The sequence below is a fragment of the Octodon degus genome, unplaced genomic scaffold (genome assembly GCF_000260255.1).
Source record: "Octodon degus isolate 3935 unplaced genomic scaffold, OctDeg1.0 scaffold00092, whole genome shotgun sequence".
Taxonomy (NCBI): domain Eukaryota; kingdom Metazoa; phylum Chordata; class Mammalia; order Rodentia; family Octodontidae; genus Octodon; species Octodon degus.
Genome location: NW_004524668.1, coordinates 8,325,275 through 8,346,593, shown reverse-complemented (window position 1 = coordinate 8,346,593; position 21,319 = coordinate 8,325,275). Strand labels below are relative to the sequence as shown.

Genomic DNA, 21,319 nt, shown 5'->3' with positions numbered 1-21,319 from the left:
AGGTAACACATTGAAAGCAGGCCTGGGCACATGCTCTGTATTCCCCCAAAGGGAGTCATCATTGCGGAGGTGAGGGGAACCCCAGTTCTGATGACAGGTCAGCCTCTGCTCCCCCGCACCCATGAAAGCTCGTTTGGGGTCCATGGAGTCAGTATTAGACATTATCGGTGCCTGGTGCTGGGCAGGGTGCAGGTAGAAGGTGTGCCCTGGAGCGGTGTTCAGTGCGTGTGTTGGGAGTGCCCCCAGGGTGGGACTGGGCACGGCGTGGGCACACCTGCTCCTGCTGTCTCCCTTAGATGAAGATGCTGGACAGTGAGAACGCCAGGCTGAGCCAGGAGCTGGCAGAGCTGCAGGGCCGCCTGGCCCTGGGGGAGCGGGCGGAGAAGGAGAGCCGGAGAGAGGCCCTGGGCCTGCGGCAGAAGCTACTGAAGGGCGAGGCCAGTGTGGAGGCCGCGCGGCAGGAGGTAACCACGCAGATGCACGGGCTGCTGTGGGGCAGGTGGGGGGGACTCTAGCAGGCGGGTGAGTCCTCCAGAGCTGGGGTCATTCTGCAAGGTCAGACCCAGTCCCGTCGCCTAGTTCTTGGGATTCTTGCAGTGTTAATAGTTATAACAGCATTAACAGTGGAAACATTGTGGTTCTGGTGTGTACAGGTACAAAAGAGGGGGTAGGGCTCTTCTGTAGGCATAAACCTTGATTTTCCCGCAGCCCCACGTGGTGGATACCAACACCCTATTTTACAGCTAGAACTAAACATTGCGGCTCAGAGAGCTCAAGGGATCCATGCAGGGTCACACAGCCACACAAGTCTGTCTCGCTCTGAAGCCTGCACTCTGCATTCTGTCTCTGCTGGTTGTTGTGCTATTGGAATCTACTGTGTGACCTTTACCGAGTGGCTTACTCTGTTTTTCAGAGAACTCACAGGAGAGGGTATGGGGAGGTCCTGGCGTGTGGGCCATGCTCAGTGAATGGGTTTCCAGCAAAACTGATGACCGGAAGAGGTGGGCTTATCCTAGAGCATCGTCAGTGACTCATTTTAGTGCTCATCCTCCTGGCGTGCAGATGTATTAATACATTATGTGCCCAGAGACGCAGTGTATCCGGGGGCTAGAAGGCCGCTGCTAGCGCTGGGCGCCCTGCTCCGAATCCCAGCTTTCAGCACACTAGTTGCGTGGTGTTGGACAAAGTACTTAACTTCTCCATGACTTTATTTCATGAGCAGTAAAATGAGGACGACTCGTAGGAAAATAGCATTATTTTTTCCCTTTTTAGGAAAGGAATGCTTTGTGGTGGTGCAAGCCTGTAATCCCAGCACTTAGGAGGCTGAGGCAGGAAGATGGTTGCAAGTTCAAGACCAGCCTGGGCTGCAAAGTGAGCTCAAGGCCAGCCTGAACTGCATAGCGACGTCCTATCTCAAAACGAAAAAAAAGTAATGCTGGACACTAGCTTATCTGTATGAGTGTCAGCAGCAGTGATAAACTGTACATGACAGAGGGAAGAGATGACAAATTCTAGTAATTTCCGCCCACACCCCACGAATGCTCTTGCACTGCCTGCTTTGGTGGAGACCACTAAATGTAAACCCTTGGTGGGGCGAGCCAGGCCCAGCCAGGGAGGAGGGGGCGTTGGGTTGGAGGTGGCCTGTAACCCCCTCCCCACCTCTCGGCTTCTCCCCATCCAGCTCCAGGGATGCCAGCGGAAGCTGCAGGAACAGGAGTCAGAGTTCAGGGCCCGGGAGCGGGGCCTGCAAGGCTCCCTGGAAGAGGCGCGCGGGGCGCAGAAGAAACATTTGGACCAAGCTCGCAGCCTGGAGCTCAAGCTAGAGACAGCGCGGGCCGAGGTCGCCGAGCTGGGGCTGCGGCTGAGCGCAGCCGAGGGCCGGGCGCAGGGCCTGGAAGCAGAGCTGGCTCGCGTGGAAGCGCAGCGGCGCACCGCGGAGGCCCAGCTGAGCGGCCTACGCTCGGCCCTGCGCCGAGGTCTGGGTCTGGGCCGCTTGCCCAGCCCCGCCCCGCGCCCGGTGCCGGGCTCCCCAGCCCGAGACTCGCCTGCGGGAGGTGAGTGTCGGTGAGGGGGCGGGTCCGACCGAGGCCACGCCCCGTAATCGCTGAGCCCTTCCCCGTCCATCCAGAATAGTCTATCCAATGGGTTCCGAGATAGCTCCGCCCCTCGCGGACGCCCCGCCCCTCGGTTGGCTCCTGCTTACGGATTTTTTTTTTTTTTTTTTTTTGATAGAACAGGGGATTGAACTCAGGCCCTTCTGAGCTATCTCCCCGGCCCCTGCTTAGAGAGTCTTAATGGGTCAACTCCTTTCCTGAGCCTGTGAACCTCTATTTTAACCAATCTATGCCCCCATCGCCATCCTCTTGAGTCTCCAACACCCTCCCATTGCAGGCCCGTGATACCAGAACTTTCCCAGACAGGCAGGGCAGGCCCCACTCCCTTGAGAATCACAGTTGTTAACATTCAGTACTTTTTCTTGGGAGGTGAGTAGCAGGAATCAGACTCAGGACCTCACACTTGCCAGGCAGGCACTGCACCACTAAGCTAAATCCCTGAGCCCTATTCACTCAATGCTTAACTGTAGAGCAAGTGGGAAATACAGTTTAAGCACCTAGAATGAAAAGGAAATGACATGACAGGCATGTCTGTTGTTGTGGAACTTACTTATAAAGAGGTATGGAAATAGCAACAAATGAACAAGCTATAATAAATGAAATATAGAGCTGGTCCTGGTGGCACATGCCTGTAATCCCAGCATGGGGAGGCTGAGGCAGGTGGATTGCCGAGGCCAGCCTGGGCTACATAATTATTTCTTTTTTTTTGCAGAACCAGGGATTGAACTCAGGCCCTTGCACTTGCCAGGGAAGCACTTATTCCACTGAGCCATCTCCCTGGCCAAAACCAATTTTTTTTTTGCGGAACCGGGGATTGAACTCAGGCCCTTGGGCTTGCTAGGGAAGCACTTATTCCACTGAGCCATCTCCCTGGCCCCTACATAATTATTTCAAGGGCAGCCTGAACTATACATCAAGACCCTGTCTCAACAGAAAACAAACAAAAAGTACCCACACTTGCACTCCTAGCTATGTGGCCAAAGGAGTTGAACATAGGAACTTGAATAGAAATCTGTACACCAAGTTTTATTGCCACATTATTCACAGTTCCAGAAGGTGGTGCGTCAGCCAGTGGAATACCTCTGGCCTGAGAAAGGAGTCGCAGTCTCTAACATGGTATATAGAAACTGTAACAGCATCGGACTCCTTGAAGTAAGTCAGGAAAGGGCAGGTCAGGGGTAGACTCAGACCTAGCGTGTTTGAATCCCTGGGTTGAATCACAGAACTGCAAAAAATGAACAAAAGGACAAGTATGGTCTGAAGTTACTTATACGAACTATCTAGAATAGATACATTCGTGGGAGTAGAAGGTGGATTAGAGATCCCCAAGAGTAGGGGGAGGGAGGCATTGGAGGTTTTTACTTTAAAATTAGAATTGCTACTGGGGGTAATGGCGCAGGCCTGGGATCCCAGTACTCTGGGAGGCTGAAACAGGAAGATCACAAGTTTGAGCCCAGCCTGGGCAATTTAGTGATTTAATGAGACTCTGCCTCAAAAAAATAGGGCTGAGGATGTGTGGCTCAGTGCTAAGACCCTCTAGGATAGCCGTAGCAGAGGATCATTTCTATACTCCCTGTTCCTCTGAGGATAGCAGAGCATCCGGATGCCCAAGAGCATTATGTATTATGTGGAGAATGCGGTATTTATCTGCATCCAACCCATGTACTTTTAATCACCTCTAGGGTACTTATCCTGACTAATCCAGCATAAATGCATGCAAATGACTGTTCTTCTCTGTTGCGTTGGGGCTGATGACAAGGAACTGTTTGCAGCTGTACCTGTTCAGTACGGGTGTAATTTAAAATTGAGCATTACTGAGTTGTCAAGTTGCTGAGGCTGGGCCCCAGCTTGTGAGCCTCCTGCCTCAGCCTCCCAGAATGCTGATGTCGGCATCATCATGCTCGGCATTAGAAAGTATTTTTAAGTTGACTGAGAATCAGGATATGGGGGCTGGGGAGATAGCTCAGTAGAATAAGCAAGTGCAGGGTCCTGAGTTCAATCCCCGGAAAAAAAAAAAAAAAAAAAAAAAAGAATCAGGATATGGAAGTCCCTGCTGCTCAGGCCAACTGTCACCACCTGAGTGGCTTAAGGACAGAAAGCCGTGTCTGCCTCTTGAAACATCTGGAGCCAGCTCCCTTGGAAGGCTATTGCGGGAACAGTGCCTGCCTCCTGGCTTGGAGAACTGCTTGGCTTACAGCAGCGTGACTGTCCTCATCGCAGGGCGAGTTTCCTGTGTGCCTGCTTGTCTGGTCCAGATCTCCCCTGTTCATAAGGACAACAGCTGGAACTAGGTGCCCTGGATGAGCTCAGTGTGACTAATCACATCTCTAATGACCCCGTCTGCAAACTGGGTCAAATTTTGAGGGTCTGGGAGGCTTGGACTTAACACAGGAAGTTTTGGAGTGGCAATTTGACCCATTACAGGGCCCATGGAAAAGATTTGGGGGCAGATGGTGGTGACGGCTGCATAATTGCGTGAGTGCAATTTATGCCGCAAAATTGTACACTTAAAGTGATTAAAATGAGCTGGGTGGGGCCAGGGAGATGGCTCAGTGGAATAAGTGCTTGCCTGGCAAGTGCAGGGGCCCGAGTTCAATCCCCGGTTCTGGGGGAAAAAAAAAAAAGAGCTGGGTTTGGGGGTACATACCAGCACCAAGGGAGGATGAGAAAGAAGGAATCCAAGACCCTGTCTAAAGTTAAAAAGAGCTGGGGGCTATAGCTCAGTGATAGAGCATGCCTGAGTTTGATCCCCAATGTAGCAAAAAAGATACATCTGAAGTGATATATGTTTGGGCCAGGGAGATGGCTCAGCAGCATAAGTGCCTTCCTGGCAAGCACAGGGTCCCAAGTTTGGTCCTTGGCACCTAAAATAAAGTTATAGATAGACAGATAGATAGATAGATAGATAGATAGTCATCCTAGAGAGAGAGGTCTTACGTGTTTGGGGAATTCTGCTGGGCAACTGGTCGCTCTGGTTCTGCAGTTGCGATGCAGACCTCCAGGTGGCGCTCTGTCCCGTCCCCTATCCCTGTGACCATCCTCTCCCAAGTTCGAGTTTTGTTCTCCTAGGGAACCAGCGTGCCTAAGTTCCAGCCCTGGCTCGGAAATTTCCAAGCTTTGAGACAAATCAGCTAACTGCTTGGAACTTGTGAAGTGGATAGAATCAGTGCTTGCCTGTCCAGAATTATCGGGAGGGTGGAATGAGGCCTTGCAGGGAGGGCACTGACCTGGTGCCTAGGGTAGGTGAACACTCAGCACAGAGATGTTGAGGTGCCAGGGAGATGGCCTGGGCCTTGGGGATGAGCAGTGGACAGGAGAGAGCCAACCTTCTGGCACATGTGATCAAGGTGAGGAAACAGACCTCAGACCCCAGTAGCTTGAGATCTGGTCACCCCAACCCACCTGGCGATCCAAGAGGCTGCCGAGGGTGTGACGGGATAAGTTCAGAGGAGCTCTGCAAAGGATCCCACATGTAGGGCTGGCCAAATAGCTCAGTGGATTGAAGCGCCTGCAAGTAGGCTCAGGGGCCAGGGGTTCAATCCCCGGGCCTGCAGTGCCAGTCCTGCCCCCGGGGCTTGCTGAGACAGCAGTTGAGACTGGGTGTGGTGGCATGTGCCTGTAATCCCAGCTCTTGGGAGGCTGTGAACAGGGGGATCACTACAAGTTTGATCCAGTAGTGAGACCCTGAACACCCCGTAGACCCTTGCCTAAAATACCAAAAAAAAAGATCCCACATGCAGAGGCTGGGCCTGGGTCAGGGGATATTCTAGAGTTCAAAGCCAAGAGTGATGCAGAGTGGCCAGCTTGTACAGGAGCAGGATGGTGCCAGGTTGGGCAGCGGGGCTCACTTTTGTATGGCAAAGAACTTGGCTTGATTGGATAGTCATGGGGTCTGGCAGCCAGTTCAAGGCAGAGGGTAATGTGGCCTTTTTGCTATGAGAAGCTTAGATGGGCCAGTAGTTGTGGCAGGGCAGGGTGAGTGGGTTCCCCTGGGGCTCTGAAGCCATGCATGGGGCTCCTGTGCCCCTGAATGTGTCTTTTAGGAAGCGGAGAAGGGCCCAGCAGCCCCTTGGAACACAGCCCTGGGTCTCAGCCACCATCCCCAGGACCTGCTGTCTCTCCAGGGCTTCCAGACCTGGAGCCAGAGGCAGTGCGGGGTGCTCTCCGGGACTTCCTGCAGGAGCTGCGGGGTTCCCAGCGAGAGCGGGTAAGGATGGCTTTGAGGGGCTATGTGGGGAGCTGATGGCCAAGGGCCCTGAGGGGCAGCAGGTGCTCAGAGCAGCATCTTCCCCCCACCCCCAAATGTTTGGGCTGTAGGATGAGCTTCGATCTCAGACCAGCACCCTCAGCCGACAGCTGGCTGAGGCAGAGGCTGAGAGGGACAGTGCAGCTTCAAGGGCCAGGCAGCTGCAGAAGGCAGTGGCCAAGAGCGAGGAAGGTGAGTTTGACCCTCGAGGTCCCAGCTGTGCTCCCTTGTGCCTGGAGAGCAGTGAGTTAGGAAGCTGGGGCACTGGTCTGGGTGGCTGCATCCCTGCCCCTCCAGGGGACCCTGCCTGCTCAGCCTACCTGTGGCTGTACCCACATACCCTCGGGGGGACCAACAGGCAGGCCCTGTGGTGGGTGGGGCACAAGCAGGCATCTTGTGGTCTGGGCTGGATCTCTAGCCATGCCTCACTGTGCCTGATGGTGGACCTGGGTGGTGGCCACAGCCCGGCGCAGTGTGGATGGGCAGCTGAGCGGGGCCCAGGCAGAACTGGCGCTGAAGGAGGAGAGCGTGCGGCGCAGTGAGCGGGAGCGCAGGGCCACGCAGGACCAGGTGGCTGCCCTGGAGAGAAGCCTGCGGGCCACTGAGAACGAGCTCCAGGCCAGCCAGGTGGGCAGGTACCGAGGGCCAGTGGGTCAGGGTGCGTGTCCAGTGGCTCTGTGGGCACACTGCTGTTTTACCGTGGATCTCCGCGACCACTGGGGCGACAGCCTGCTCCTCTTTTTTTTTTTTTTTATTTTTTTTTATTTGTGTGTGTGTGTGTGTGTGTGGCCAGCTCAGCCCACCAGGGGGCCGGGGCTGGCTGGCATGTGGTGCTGGGGATTGAACCGCGGTCTCTGTGCTTTGCTAAGCTTGTTCTAAGTAGGTGCTTTAGACCACTGAGCCATCTCACCAGCCCCCTGCTCCTCTTTCTACAAAAACACGTTCAGGTTCCCTCACCTTAGTTCATGAGGCTGTAGGCAAAGGGGTGGGCCAAAGCCAGCAACCCTGGCTGCAGTTCTGCTGCCCGATTTTTGTCATCCTCATCAGTTGAAAGGAAACCTGGTACATGCTGGGGACACACTGCTGGTGCCCGTGGGGCTCTGTTTTGTGCCTGCATAGCCATGCGAGTGGTGCTGTGGGGTTTTGTGTGTGTCTGGGAGACATCTGTGTAAACCTGTGTGTGTGTGTGTGTGTGTGTGTGTGTGTGTCTGTCCATGTCTGAAATAGGACAGGTGGTGACAGTCCAGGCTCCTAAAGCCTTGAGCCTCCATCACTGGACGTCCCCACCCCCCAGGCTGCCCACAGCCCACAGCCCAACCCTAACCTGGCTGGGGTCCGAGCTGGAGCTGGATTGTTGTGTCTGCGGCTGCAGCTCTGGCCTTGGGCCCAGTTACAGGGGCCTGGAGGCCAGGAACAAAGCTGGGTAGAAGCCAGAGTGGGGGCCCCTGGGCGAGATGCAGCGGGGCTAGGACTCTGACCTGGGAAAGAGAGGGGCCCGGCTTGGGAGGGGTAAGGGAAGCTCCAGTGTCCCCATGACCCACTGTGTTTCCAGGGTGGTGATGTGTGTTGAAAGATCCCGTATCTGTCCTGCTCTGTCTCTCCCAGGCCCCTTTTCTGTCTGACCATGAACATGAGAGGGAGGGAGGGAGTCCTTCCTGTAAGCCCTGGAATGTCAGGGCCCACGCAGTGCTGGGACTCAGCTCTGGTTATACATGCAGCTTCTGGGTGCCTGGACCCTGCATTTTCAGCCTCTTCCCACAACTCTTTTGGTACCCCGGGCCAATCCAGGCCCCCCAGGGTCAGAGTGTGGGAAGGGTCACAAGTGGTGATCCCGGGCCCTTGCACCCACTCATCCTGTGAGCACTGAAGGACGCTGAGGACCTCACAGGGTTGCAGGCTGGCCCTGGTCACACCATCTTTGAGGCTGCCCCCATGCTAGCTAAGGGAGGTGGGGGACAGGTGTGGGGTGCATACGGCACCTGGGGCATGAGCCTCCCACACTCCCATCCGCAGGAGAAGATAAACAAGATGAAGGCCAATGAGGTGAAGCTGGAGAGCGACAAGCGGCGCCTGAAGGAGGTGCTGGACGCCTCTGAGAGCCGCACCATTAAGCTGGAGCTTCAGCGGCGAGCGCTGGAGGGCGAGCTGCAGCGGAGTCGCCTGGGCCTCAGTGACCGCGAGGCCCATGCCCAGGCCCTGCAGGACCGGGTGGACTCCCTACAGAGACAGGTGGGCCCCTTGTCCCTCAGCTTTGCCTCAGCTTTGTCCTGTTTAGTGACTTCACAGCATCTATGCAGCACGGTCAGGCGAGTATTAACATCAGCCTCCCCCCCACCCCGTTTTTTTGTTTATTTTGGTAGAACTGGGGATTGAACTCAGGGCCTTGTGCTTGCCAGGGAAGCGCTTATTCCACTGAGCCATCCCTCCGGCCCCTAGCCCCATTTTAAAGATGGGCAAGTGGAGACTCAGAGGTGATGTGTTTCCCTGTCACATAGCTAATAAGAGCCAAAATTAGAATTCAGTGCTATTTGATGATAGAATCTACATAGACAGGAGATGTGGAACAAGATAGAGGTGTGGATTTCACTCTTCTCTTTTTGCCTTGGCTGCTGGGAAGTACAGCTCTAACTGGGAAGTTCAGTAATTTTCCCTGTTTGGGTACTCACCAGTGTTGAAAACAGAAAATTTCAGGGTCATGGTGCCTTCCTTTCTCTTTCATGGCAGGGGAGAACAAGGAATAAGGTCAGGGAAGAAACTAGAGGATTTGGGACAACTACATTGATGGGGCCCTGGACAGGAGTAGTTAACCAGCAGTAGGATGAAGCAAGGCGGGCGCCTAGGAACGGAGGTTAGCAGCAGTGAGGCCCAGAGAGGTGGGAAGAGCTTACATTGGGGATTCTCGGTGGGGCTCACAGTGGGAGCAGAGCCCTCTGATGTCCTGTCAGTCCCCCACCAGGTGGCCGACAGCGAAGTGAAGGCAGGGACCCTGCAGCTGACAGTGGAGCGGCTGAATGGGGCCTTGGCCAAGATGGAGGCAAGTGAAGGGGTCCTGCGGGACAAAGTACAGAGCCTGACACAGGCCCTGGCCCAGAGCAACACCAGCCTCTCTAGCACCCAAGACAAGAACCTGCAGCTGCAGAAGGCACTGACCGCTTGTGAACATGAGCGCCAGGTGCTCCAGGTACAGGCCTGCCGGGTGTGGTGGGAGCAGGGGCCAGCATGGGAGTCAGCCAATAAAAAAGAGGCTGGTGAGAAGCCAGCCAGTGAGCTGTTAGTTGGGAATTCTAAGGAGCCAGTCAACACTAAGCGGGCATTGAGGGCCGGGGAGATAGCTCAGTAGCCTCTCAGTAGAATAAGCACTTGCCTGGCAAGTACAGGGTCCTGAATTCAATCCCTGGTACTGCAAAAAAATAAAATAAATAAATAAAATAAATAAATAAAGCAGGCATTGGGGGGCTGACCCAATGGAGTATCTGCCAATCAGAGGAGGCGGCTCTAGGAGGCACACCCAATAAGGAAGGAGCCTACCAGTGGCTTGAAAGTCCAGGTGGAGACTTAGTGAGCTGGGGTGTCTCCTAACATATGCCATTAGTATACAGGCCGTGGACAGGGTAAAGCGATGGTGAACCTGTCCATAGGTAGAATAGATAGCCTCTGGCCTTGGGCTTGCAGTCTGGCCTATGCCATCAGCTCCTGTCTTCCAGGAACGGATGGACGCTGCCCGGCAGGCACTGTCAGAAGCTCGGAAGCAGAGCAGCTCTTTGGGTGAGCAGGTGCGGACAGCAAGGGGTGAACTGGCCGACCTGGAATTGCAGCGCGCGGAGGCAGAGGGCCAGCTGCAACAGCTGAAGGAGGTGAGGGCCAATCTCGACCTGTGTTCCCAGGACTGTGAGGCCCGCTTTCTGGCCTACGCAGTCTATCCTGAATGCTGGCCCCACCTCCCATAAGAAGCATAGTTTATTCAGCCACACCCCTGTGTATAGATGGAGAAACTGAGGCTCCAGGAGCACTCCCTGGCCTCGGGTGACAGTTCTGTCACAGGGCCTCCCAGAGACATGTGGGTACCAGACACAGGTCACATTGAAGCCCAGAGGGACGCAGGGCCCACCTGGCCTTTGCTGCAGGTGTTACGGCAGCGGCAAGAGGGCGAGACTGAGGCGCTGCACACGGTGCAGAAGCTGCAGGATGAGCGGCGGCTGTTGCAGGAGCACCTGGGCAGCCTGCAGAGGGCCCTGGCCCAGCTGGAATCCGAGAAGCGGGAGGTGGAGCGCTCCGCCTCGCGGCTGGAGAAGGACCGCATGGCCCTCCGGAGGATGCTGGACAAGGTGGGTTATGCCATCTTGGCCTCCCCTCGCCATCTCTGGGGCCTGGCCTGATGGGCCACACCTGTCTGCCCTTGTGGTCTTGGCTTGGGACTCAGAGCCCACTCTGTGAGCCCTTTCCTCCTGTGCTCCCCACCTAGGTGGAGCGGGAGAAGCTACGCAGCCACGAGGACACGGTGCGGCTGAGCGCAGAGAAGGGTCGCCTGGACCGCACGCTCACCGGGGCTGAGCAGGAGCTGGCCAAGGCCCAGAGGCACATCCAGCAGCTGGAGGTCTGGCCCCGCCTACCCAGCCCTGCCCCTCCCCTAGCACTGCCCCTCCCCCACCGGCCTGGTCCCCAGCTGGGTAGCCAGCCTGAATGTGAGCTGTTCCCAGAGGAGCAGGTGGCCCAGTCGGGTCATATGGGGTGGGGCTCTACCCTTGGTGGAGAGCAGTGACGCTGAGGGCCTGTGAGCCTGTGTGTTCATATATGTTGTAAACATGTCTAGGTATGAATACCATGAATCTGATGTATGCATGTGGCCCGTGCACAGCTGATTCCATATATACACACGTGTATGTCTTCAGCCTTCGCATACAGGCTTGCATCTTTGTGAATGTGGGTGTTGACATGCTTGCTTTGGTTCCTATGTGTGGGGCCAGTCTGCATTTGAGCATGTCTCTCTGTGTGGGTGAGTGGGGGTTACTGGGGACCCTGAGCCAGGATCTGCAGGCTTGTGGGCAAGGCCTCCCTGATGGCTGTGTTCCCCACTCCTGCACTGGCTGAGCCTCAGGGAGGTGCTTGACACCTGATGCCTCACTGTGCAGTGCACACCCTGGGCCAGAACCCTGAACAGCGGCCCCCTCCCTGCAGGCTCAGATGGTGGCCCTAGAGCAGAACCACACTCCGGCCCAGCTGGAGGCAGATGAGCAACAGCAGCTAGAGCTGCAGCAGGAGACGGGGCGCCAGGTGCAGACCCAGCGTGCCCACCGCCAGCAGGTACTGGGGCTGGAGGACCAGGTAGGTGGGCTCCTACAAGGGAGGCAGGGACAGGCCGGCCGTGTAGGCTGCAGGAAGACAGGGCTGGCCATGACCTCAGGAGTGTAAGCACCTGACAACCACTTTTTAGACTTGAAAAGGACCTGGTAGATGGATGTTCAAAGCCACTGTGGCTGCACCAGGGCCCAAGTGATGTTACTGGGCCTCTGTCCCTCCCTGCCAAGGTGCTGCTGTCTAGCTCCAGGCCCAGGTAGCCCCTTTACTTGGATGGCACAAATATCATCACCAGCTCCAGCTGCCCATTCTCCCAAAAACTGGGGTTCCAGAGGGGAGAGAGGGTACATCCTCCGGGGAGCACTGACAGAAGCCACAGGCAGGGCTGGTCCTCCTGACCAGCTTGTCACCTGCTGCTTTCTGAGCAGGCCACACCTGCCCTGATTGGCCCAACCTGGTCTAGACAGAGCCAGGCTCACTCAATTGGAGAGGGTATGAAGGAGGGGCATAGTGCTGGGGACCTTGACAGATGCCCAAGTCAACAAGGTGCCTGACTGCAGGGACAAGGACCTCATGACTCTGGTGACTGCAGGTGCTCCCTGCAGCGGATAACATTGGGCTCCCTCAGGTCCCCAACCATGCCTGAGGGTCCCGTTCTCTGAAATCACGCTGAGGACCTGGGCTACCTTTACCTTCTCTTCTTCCTCAGGTGTCCACAGTGAAGGGACAGCTGCAGCTTTGAAGGGGCTCAGTGTCCTCCCCATCCTCTGGCTCCCTTGAGAAATGAGCCTCTGCCCGGCTGGAATCCTCAGAGCAGCCGTGCTGAGTAGGACACGGTCTCAAGTCAGACCTCTGCAGTGCAGGCCACCCAGGGCCTGGCCTGTTGCTGCCTGGCAGTGCTGATGGATGGACAGCAGCTCCAGGCCACACCCATCAGTAGCTTCCTGGTGTCCCTCGGTGACCCACTTCACTCCAGCCCCTGTGCCAGGATGAGGCACTCAAGTTTGTGCAAGAGCCTCCCCTGAGCGGGTGAGCCAAAGCCAGGCGTCAGGGACAGCCCTAGTCTCTGGCCAGCCCAGAGCAGGGCCTCATGGGAACAGGCAGGGAGCCAGGGCCTGGTTGGCTCCCAGCGATCTCTCTGCCTCAGTTCAGAGCATTTGTCAGAAAATTGCTCAGAGAGCTCAGAATGCTTGTATTTTTGTACCTTTTTATAATGTTAACTGGTAAGAACTTGTGTTTTTTATAATAAGACCATTTTCTAAAATTGGCTTGTATAGAAGGCACTGCTGTTCTCCACACTGCTGGGGGCCTCCTCCACCCAGGAGATGGGAGGCATGCAGGTGGGCTGGGGGCCTCTGGGGAGGGCAGCTGGAGACAGCAGGAGGCAGAGGCCTGTGCTGGTAAGGGACTTGGCAACCTCACGGGATGGCGGGGATCCTGGGTCCCCTACTCCATTTCACAGATGGGGCTGTCAAGGCTGTAATCTGGCCACATGGGTCAGCTCTTTCCAGGCAAACCCTCGCCCCTTGTTGGCCGTCCTGGGGACAGGGCCCACCCTCTGGATGGTGTTGGCCTGCTAGGCATTGTGACCGTAGGGTCCTGCCTGGCTCTGCCCAGCCAGTCTGGATGAAGCCCCTTAACCTCCCAGAGCCTCTGTGTGCTCGTCTGCAAAATGGGAACCTGCCCCATAGGGCGGTGAGCGGAACTCACCACATGGCAGGCAGTGTCTCCGGGAGGCACTGTGGTCATTGTCCTCCCTCACAGTCACACACCAATCCTGCTTGGGCACTGTCACTGAACAATGAGGGGCCTTGGGTGATTCACCGAATGCTTCAGGCAGTTTCCTGCCTGTGATTTTGGGGTGGTAACTGCACCCACCAGAGGACAGGGCTGAGTGTCACAGCGGGGTTGGGTGCTGGTGTGGGTGGGGGCACGGTGGCCTAGCCTGCTTCTGCCCTTTTGATGACAGCCCGTGCTCTCAGGTCCACTGTCTTGACCTCCTCACGCCATCTGCCCCACCACACTTCCACCCTGTGGCCTCACGTCTTTGCTGTATCTGTCCCGTGGCGGGGGACTTGGGCCCTCACCAAGCAGCCCCGACCACGAGAAAGCAGTGTCCTGGAGCCTTCTGTTGCCCATGCGCATGTGTGTCGGCACATCCTGGGGCAGGTGTCATAGTCCCTCCCGGACAGGTCGGAGCTGAGTGGCTGCGTGGGGAGACGGGGCTGGGACTTCGGACAGCAAGCTGTTGCTCACATGAATAGCCCCATGCTTGGTCCGTTTTGTTTCATTTTTTTTGAGATGGGGACTCCTGCAGTTCTGGTTGGCCTTGAACTCACTATGTAGCTGAGGCTGTCCTTGAGCTCCCAATAATCCTCCTGCCTCAGCTTCCGAAGTGCTGGGATTACAGGTGTGTCCCACCACACCTGGCTTCAGAACAGCCTCCTGTCTTGGTGGGACAGGATTGAAGGCCCCAGGTTGGCCTCCATAACTGGACCAAAAAAGCGACTCAGGATCTTTTGTAAAAACTTATTTTTAATTTTATATAAAACAGAGGTGATCCATGCCCAGGGAGTTATAGGAGATCCAGGCAGACCAGCCAGGGTAAGGGGCATAGCCTGCCTCAAGAGACTGTCCTAGGGGGATGACAAGGCACACCAGAGATCTGTGTCCCACAGAGAGGCCTTGGGTGCTCCCCACTTGGGGGCAGAGCCTGGGTAGTAGCCCCTGTTGCACCCCAGGGGTGGCCACAGGCTGGGGAGTGGGGCTTGGCATCAGAGCGTGCAACCCCTGGGGCTGCAGTCTGCCAGGTTACAGAATGAGGGAGGTGGGACAGGGAGAAAGCACCAGTCAGGCAGGGTCTGTGCAGGGCCCAGGGCTCAGGGACCAGCTCCACCCTAGCAGCCCCCGCAGCTCCTGGCACAGGAGACTGCTATAGACTGGCACAGGCCACTGCTGGCCATCACACCACATCTGGAGAACTTGTCCCGACACAGGTCAGCTGTTGGGGGACAGGAGGGAGCAGGGTCAGGGTGTATGTGTCCTGAGGAAAGTGCTGGTGGACCCAGGATGCCCTGCCCATGAGCCCAGACATGGGATCCATGTTGAGTGAAGATGGGGTGGAGGGGTGGCAAAGAGGGCACAGGCAGAGGGGCAGGGGGGCTCTTTCTACCTCGGAGGAGCTCCTCATGGGCACACACTGTGCGGACACAGATCTCTTTGTTCACGACGTACATGCGGCGGAGGCTAGGGAAGAGCACGGCCAGGGAGGTCTGAGGACTCGGCCACTAGGACAGCCGGGACCCGGCCTGGCACTGCAGCTTCAGGATTCACTGTCCCCAAACTCCAACCCTTCTGGCTTCACTGCTTCCCCCACCCCTGCCCCCTCACCTGTAGAAGCAGACCTCATTGAGACACTGCTTGCAAGGCTTGTGGATGGAGTAGAGGCGGGTACATGGGTACTGCTCCTCTCGGCAGTCTAGGGGGCAGGGGGCCAGATGGGGGGTTCAGAGCCACAGAGGCTGCCCCCAAACTCACCCACTTGAGATGGAAATGCAGGTAAGGTACCCCACACATGCCAGGCATGGCTGTACCTTCTTCCCCACCCCCCAGCTCTGCACACCCCCCCACACACCAGCTCACAACCATACTTAAACACACACCTTCCAATATATGTAAGTTCACACAAATTCACAGCGCGCGTGGTCACTGAAGTCCAAACTCCCTAGCAGATACACGCGTGCTCACGTGAACCTGTACTCTAACACACTCCTAGAAGGACGCGCTCACAGATTCTCTCAACAGTGTTCTCAGGCTCCTGGCCAGGCACCGTTCAGCCAGCCAGGGCGTCCCTGGCCCTTCCTTGCCTGGCCAAGGGCATCATTACCTGGTCTTCTGCCCCCGCCTAGGGGTGACCAGCCTAGCTTCTCACCAGGGCCACAGTGGGCAGGGTGGGATGTCCCAGAGCTGCCAGCTGAAGATAGGGGCACAGCCACCTGTTCCTCTGCCCCCCACATTCCCACACAATCTAGCCTAGCACCCCATCCCACCATGCCCTCCCATGCCAGCAGGCAGGAAGCTCTTACCCAGAGGCCCAGGCTCAGTGGGCTCCGTCTCCGTGTTTCCTGGCTCTGGAACAGAGAAAGGCAGGGAAGAATTGCTAGGAGGGGTCTGCTTGGGGGCAGGGGCATCACCCTCACCCCTGGCACAGACCTCCACTCAGGGATGACAAGAAGCAGGGAGCCTACCTGGCGTGGGGGCTGGGATGATTTCCTGCTGAACCTGCTGCTGGGACTGGAACTGCTCCTCCGGGGACCGAGAGCTCACCTCTGCAGCAAGAGGCAACGGTGTCCACTCCCTCCCTCCCTCCCCTCCCCCAGCTGCATCTCCTTTCCTGCTCCCAGCCCTTACCTTGGTAATCATAGTAGTCTTGGGTATCTGAAAAGGGAAGTAGACGTGGCATGGGTCAGGCCACCCCTGTCCTGGAATGCCCATCATCCTACCCCACCCAGCTCCTGGGCTCAGCCGTGTAATCCAGAGCCAGGATGGCAGGCCATGGGGACAGCTGTGGCAGGCATGGTCCTTACCTATCTGGTCGTTGTAGTGGGAGTACTGGACACTGTCTGGGAACGGGGACAGTGGATCCAAGTCATATTGGTCCTGAGCCAGCAGGCCTGCTGGGGGGAGGCAAAGTATGTGGGTGTTTCACAGAGGACAGGGACCCCACAGTGCTTCTGGTGGGCGAGGGGGAGGTCACAGGCAGGCTGAAAACACAGGCAGGCTAAACAGACTCTTAGACTCAATAGGATCCAAAGGCCAGCATGTGTCCTGGTCCTGAGTCCCTCCCCGATTATCTGCTGTTCTCTTCTGTTGAATGAATGAATGAATGAATGAACATTAGGTCTGGGGGCTTTGTGATCCCCATGGATGACTATTTTACCAGTAAGGACCCCCTTCAGGTCACAATAACATGGGGCGGCAGGGCACAGTGGTGTACACCATAATCTTAGCACTGGGAGGCTGAGACTGGAAGGTGGCAAGTTTGGGTCCAGCCTGGGCAATTCGGCAACTTAACCAGACTGTCTCAAAATTTTAACAAGGCTTGGGGCCGGGGAGATGGCTCAGTGGAATAAGCGCTTCCCTAGCAAGCGCAAGGGTCTGAGTTCAATCCCCGGTTCCGCAAAAAAAAAAAAAAGAAAAAAAAATTTAACAAGGCTGGTTTTGCAACGCAGTGCAAAGGCCCTGGGTTCAGTCCTTAGTAATAAGGGAGAAAAAATTATATTGGTAGATAGCACCCTATATGGGTCTAGAACCCAAGCCTCTGGACTCCCTGCTTCAGGGGCCCCTATACCTGCCCAGCAGGTCCTGGAGGGGCAGTAAGAACACAAGCATGGATTCCTGTTGCCTGGCATGTGCCCACTCTCCAGAGCACTGCTGCCTGCTGCTGCAGAAGGCTTGGGGAAGGTCCCAGAAGAGGCCTCCAGACCCTGGAGGGGCCAGCCCCATCTGTGGTCCACAAAGGCAGGCCTGGAGCTGCAGGATGGAGTTCTGGCCACAGGGCGTGACCACGGCTCACTGTGGGCCCCTGTCCACAAACCCCACTTAAGGGGCATCACCTCCCACCCCACTTACCGGGCAGGAACAGAAGGAAGAGGTAGGCAGCTCTCATGGCCACAGAGTGAGGAGGCAGGGGTGGACTTGGAGGACAGCTGGAGGCAGAGGAGAGGAGGGCTGTGTCTTAGGCCAACACCCCAGGACTGCAGGGCCCACCTCTCCCCTAATTCAGCCAGACTTCTGGAGGACCAGATGCCGCTTTGGCGACTTCAGAGGGACATCTGTCATCCGGGGTTCAGGACACCCGGGCAGGGATTTCCAGCCTGGCTGGCCCAGGGGTGATCGTGGCACATGAACAGATCCCACCTTGCTTGCTCAGGACCGGGACGTTTCTAATGCCCTCTCGGACCCAGTTGTAACTGTTCTCAGCACACTCCGGTGTCTGACACACGCCTGGAATCCCTGACCCTAGGCACATCTGCAGGATGCCAGCTCTGCTCACCCACATCACAGCCTACACTGGGGCATCTGCCAGGCCCGACACCTGTTCCCAATTAGCCCCTGGGCCCTAAGCGTGTTGCTCAGCAGGAAACTACACGCACACAGGCCTGAGGGGCCCACAAAGCAGCCAGGGCTGGGCAGGGCTCCCAACCGTAAGAAGACAGTTCTCCTGCCAGGCTCCAGGCCTCCCAAGACCTGGCTGTCTTCATCCCAGACTCACGAGACTGAGGTCCATTTGTCTACAGCCGCAGGAAGGGCCTGGGGAGAGAGCCAGGGAGCCTGAGCACTGCCCTGGCGCAGAGATGTCACTCAGCCCAGACGTGCTTCATGCCCTGACGTGCTGTGACAAGGGTTGTGCAACTTTTGGGCGAGGGCACTGTTCTTTGGCTTCACCGGGTTCCTGGAGTTCAAGAGCTCCTAGTGGAGTCCAGCCACTCAATTTGGCTACACAGTGGCCTTGGTGGCAACTCCGGGTCCCCACATCTAGTCCCAGCTTAGTGGAGGGTAACCTCGAGGCTGCTGGCCTGCCGTGGGAACAGCTGTGAGGTCAGAATCCATGGACTCATCTACCCAGGGGTCTCCCTCTCTGCCCAGTACAGGAAGGCTCCAGACAGCTAACTGAACACCCTAAATTGGCAGAACACCTCCTTTGGCAATCTAGGAAGAGGGCAGAGAAAGGGACAAAATAGGGCATCTATTCCCCGTTTTTCCCAACTCCAAGGCTTCTCTGACCCCCTGCCCATCTCAGGAATCTAAAACCTCCCTGGGGGAGGTGGCATGGGGCCATAGGCTAGGGACACCAGGCTCCTATGTCCCCGTTCTTGAGACTCCCTAGTCTCCTCAGGTTAAGGGGCCACCATGCCCCAATCCAGCTGGTGGCAACCAGGCAGCTGGAATGGTGAAAGGTCCCTGAGTTGGGGTACGAGGAGGTCTCAGGAGGCTTGGGATGACTCTCAGACCCCTGCCTGGCATTCTCCTGCCCCAGGGCCAGGCTTCCTAGGGAAGGGGCTCACGGGATAGGGTGGGCCATGAAAAGGAGGGTAAGGGACACCTTCCCAGTGACATCTCCAAGGCTTTCTAGACTTTGAATTCAGGAGACACAAGAGGAGGTCAAGAACCTGCCGAGGAGACCGCTCCACCCCAACTCTGGCCCCTTCCCCCAACCTGCCTCCCCCACACTCCGCTTTCTTCTGCGTCCTGGGGGACGAGGAGTCCCCACGCAGGCTCAGGCCGAAGAGGCTCTGCCGCTCCCGAGGCCGGAACGGGATCCCGGAGGAAACCAGATGCGCGGTCCGCGCACAGCTGGGAGCAATCAGCCCCGCGCTGGCTCGGTCTCTGATCTCTCTTTGTCTCTGCGTCTCTCTCCACAGCTCCGAGGAGCCCCCACCCCATCCGCCGCATTCCAACTTCCCCCGTGAACAAAAGCCGCCCGCCTGAGCCCGACACCCCCAATCCCGTCTCCCCCAAGCTCGGGGTCCCCACATTTCTCCACTTATGCCTTCCCCAAATCTAGCCCAAACTTTTCAGAAGCCTCGTTTAGCAACGGCTCAGAGGCCTCGGGCTTCGGGTGGCCGCCAGCCGGCGCAGAAAGGAGTCCCCTGGGCGTCTCCAGCGCGAAGCCCCGCAGCCCGCCGCGCCTACCTGTCCCGTCCAGCGCAGCGCTGCACCCCGAGTGCGCCCCCGGCCCCCGCCCGCGCCGCGCCCCCTCCCAGCCGACCGGCCGGCGCCGCCTCCAGCCCGCGGCCGCTGGGTCCTAACGCGAGCCCTTTGGGGTGGCCCTGGGGGCGGGGGCTCCCAGGACCTGTCCCTTTGTGGGGCCCAGATGCGTCCCGCTGTCCGGCGTGCAAGACTTCCTTCTCGCCACGCCCCAGGTGGGTGTGTCACCCCATTTCACAGAGGGGCATCCAAGCGCCCCAAACACATTCCCCTAAAGCCACTGGGCTGCAGGGACAGAGGCTCTCCCACTAGGCTCTCCCTCTAGGTCCGGGGACACCCTGGGGCGGTGGAGTCCTCTCTCTTCTCTAGGCAAAGGAGCCCTCCGGCTCTCCCACTGCCCAGGTGCAAGCCCATGCAGGCTTCACTGACCCAGGCCTCTTTCTCTCAACTCAGCCCGGGCCCTGTCCTGTCACAGGCTGTCCCCTGCTGGGTCTCTGAAGTCCCCAAAGCATATCAGACCCAACAAACATGCAAGTGCAAATTGATGAACACCCGGTCCTCCCCCAGACTTCTCCTCTGAGCTATCCCAGTAGCAGCAGTGGCCACTATCCGTCTACCTTGCCTTCAGCCTCACTAACTTCAGCACCCTGCCACCGATCTCCCTATAAACCCCCTTTGTAGGGCTGCCCAGGGCCCTGTCCTCCCCTTTCAGCTTGTCCTTAAAGCCTTGCACTGCTGTCCCATGGTACCTAGGCCTGAGGTTGATCTTCCAAAGACTCTGGGCTTCATCACACTCCGGCTCTGGCTCCTCTTGGTCTCTCATGAGCCCCAGTCCTCCCGCCACAAGGACTTTGCTCAAATTGTCTCTGCTCCTGGAATACGGTTGCGGTGCCCCCCACTGTACCCCACCTATCCACCCCAGGTCCCAGCTCCAGCCTTCCTTCTCTAGAGGAACCTGCCCTCCCTCCCTGTGACGTGGTATCCTCTCAAACATTGGTTTCTTGTTGCCCTAGCTTTGTGACCATTTGCATCTTGTCCCTTTGCACAATCAAGTGGCATCAGCCCCATAACCAGGTCTTTTCTTGCTCATTGTGGAGTTTTGCTCCCTAAGCACAATGCCAGGCGCAGAGTGGTGTTCAGGAAGCACTTAATGAGTGAATGAGCTGCCCATGCTCCTCTCCCAGGTGAGACTGTCAGGGCGCCTGTGGTGGGGTTGCAAGTCTCCTGATTTGGGGCTGGCCATAGCCCTATGTGACCCTGGGCTTGGTGTCCTATTGATACCTCCTGTGCATTATTGGTTCTCCCCTGCTGGTTGAATGCACAATCATCTGCTCTTGACCCTCGTGTTAACTGCAATATAGCAGGGACTTTTGTGTCTCAGAGGGCAGGGGACCTGGGGGCTAGCCCAGCCCTCCGTGTAGCAGGGCTATTGGGTCCAATCCTGCTGGTATAGGAGAAAAAATTTCCCAGTGGAAATGTTGCCCTCTGGGTGGCACTGACAAAGGGGGGAAACTGAGGCTCGAAAGTGCCAGCCCCAATGTCCTGGTCCTGTTCCTGTCCACTCCCTTGTCCTATGGACCCAAGCAGAGTGGCAGCAGTTTGGAAGGGTGAAGTAGTTGTGCCTAATCTCCCAGTGAGCTCTTGGCTCACGTCTTCCTGATGGCCTGGCCCACTAGGTTAGAAGCTGCCCATGCTGAGACCATATTTATCTGCTCTGCATTAGCCAGAGCCTGGCACTTGCCTGTCCTAGGGATTCATAGGGGAAGCGCTAAGGATGGAGGAGTGGTTTGACCCAGGCCTCTCCCCATCTGCCTGCCCGTGGCAGCCTTCTACCTAGAGCAGGCCTGTGGGTGTGTATATCATGTTACCTTTTCCACGCCATGCCACATCTGCTCATGTCAGCCTGATTCAGTATTTCCCAAACTCCTACTGTGACAGCCCAGGAGACTGCACC

At 57.0% G+C, this 21,319-nt stretch overlaps 2 protein-coding genes across 8 annotated transcripts in view; one reads left to right on the top strand and one right to left on the bottom strand.

The window, feature by feature from the left end:
• Positions 1-12,891, top strand: part of Crocc (ciliary rootlet coiled-coil, rootletin) — a 41,485-nt gene extending 28,594 nt beyond the window's left edge. Inside the window, exons 26-37 of one of the 4 annotated variants that reach the window (XM_023722572.1) lie at positions 297-464; positions 1,682-2,054; positions 6,158-6,321; positions 6,432-6,552; positions 6,824-6,987; positions 8,374-8,589; positions 9,317-9,541; positions 10,065-10,214; positions 10,485-10,685; positions 10,823-10,954; positions 11,536-11,661; positions 12,365-12,891. In XM_023722572.1, the coding sequence (XP_023578340.1) occupies positions 297-464; positions 1,682-2,054; positions 6,158-6,321; positions 6,432-6,552; positions 6,824-6,987; positions 8,374-8,589; positions 9,317-9,541; positions 10,065-10,214; positions 10,485-10,685; positions 10,823-10,954; positions 11,536-11,661; positions 12,365-12,397 (2,073 nt within the window). In that variant the 3' untranslated portion in view covers positions 12,398-12,891. Of the gene's footprint in view, positions 1-296; positions 465-1,681; positions 2,055-6,157; positions 6,322-6,431; positions 6,553-6,823; positions 6,988-8,373; positions 8,590-9,305; positions 9,542-10,064; positions 10,215-10,484; positions 10,686-10,822; positions 10,955-11,535; positions 11,683-12,364 lie in introns of those variants that run through there. The other 3 variants (XM_023722571.1, XM_023722573.1, XM_023722574.1) reach the window with 3 other exon arrangements.
• A 1,279-nt stretch (positions 12,892-14,170) lies between these two features.
• Mfap2 (microfibril associated protein 2) lies at positions 14,171-19,394 on the bottom strand. 4 transcript variants are annotated; one of them, XM_023722436.1, is made up of 9 exons: positions 19,351-19,394; positions 17,287-17,363; positions 16,242-16,331; positions 16,066-16,092; positions 15,903-15,983; positions 15,741-15,785; positions 15,046-15,133; positions 14,828-14,901; positions 14,171-14,656 (listed from the first exon to the last, which is right to left on the bottom strand). In XM_023722436.1, the coding sequence occupies exons 2-9, from the start codon at positions 17,321-17,323 to the stop codon at positions 14,553-14,555; spliced, it is 546 nt and encodes a 181-aa protein (XP_023578204.1). In that variant the 5' UTR covers positions 17,324-17,363; positions 19,351-19,394; the 3' UTR covers positions 14,171-14,552. The 4 variants fall into 4 exon arrangements, with proteins under 4 accessions (XP_023578204.1, XP_004637744.1, XP_023578205.1 ...); XM_004637687.2 differs by having other exon boundaries at positions 16,242-16,328; XM_023722437.1 differs by lacking the exon at positions 19,351-19,394 and adding an exon at positions 17,930-18,861.
• Positions 19,395-21,319: the final 1,925 nt, after the last annotated feature.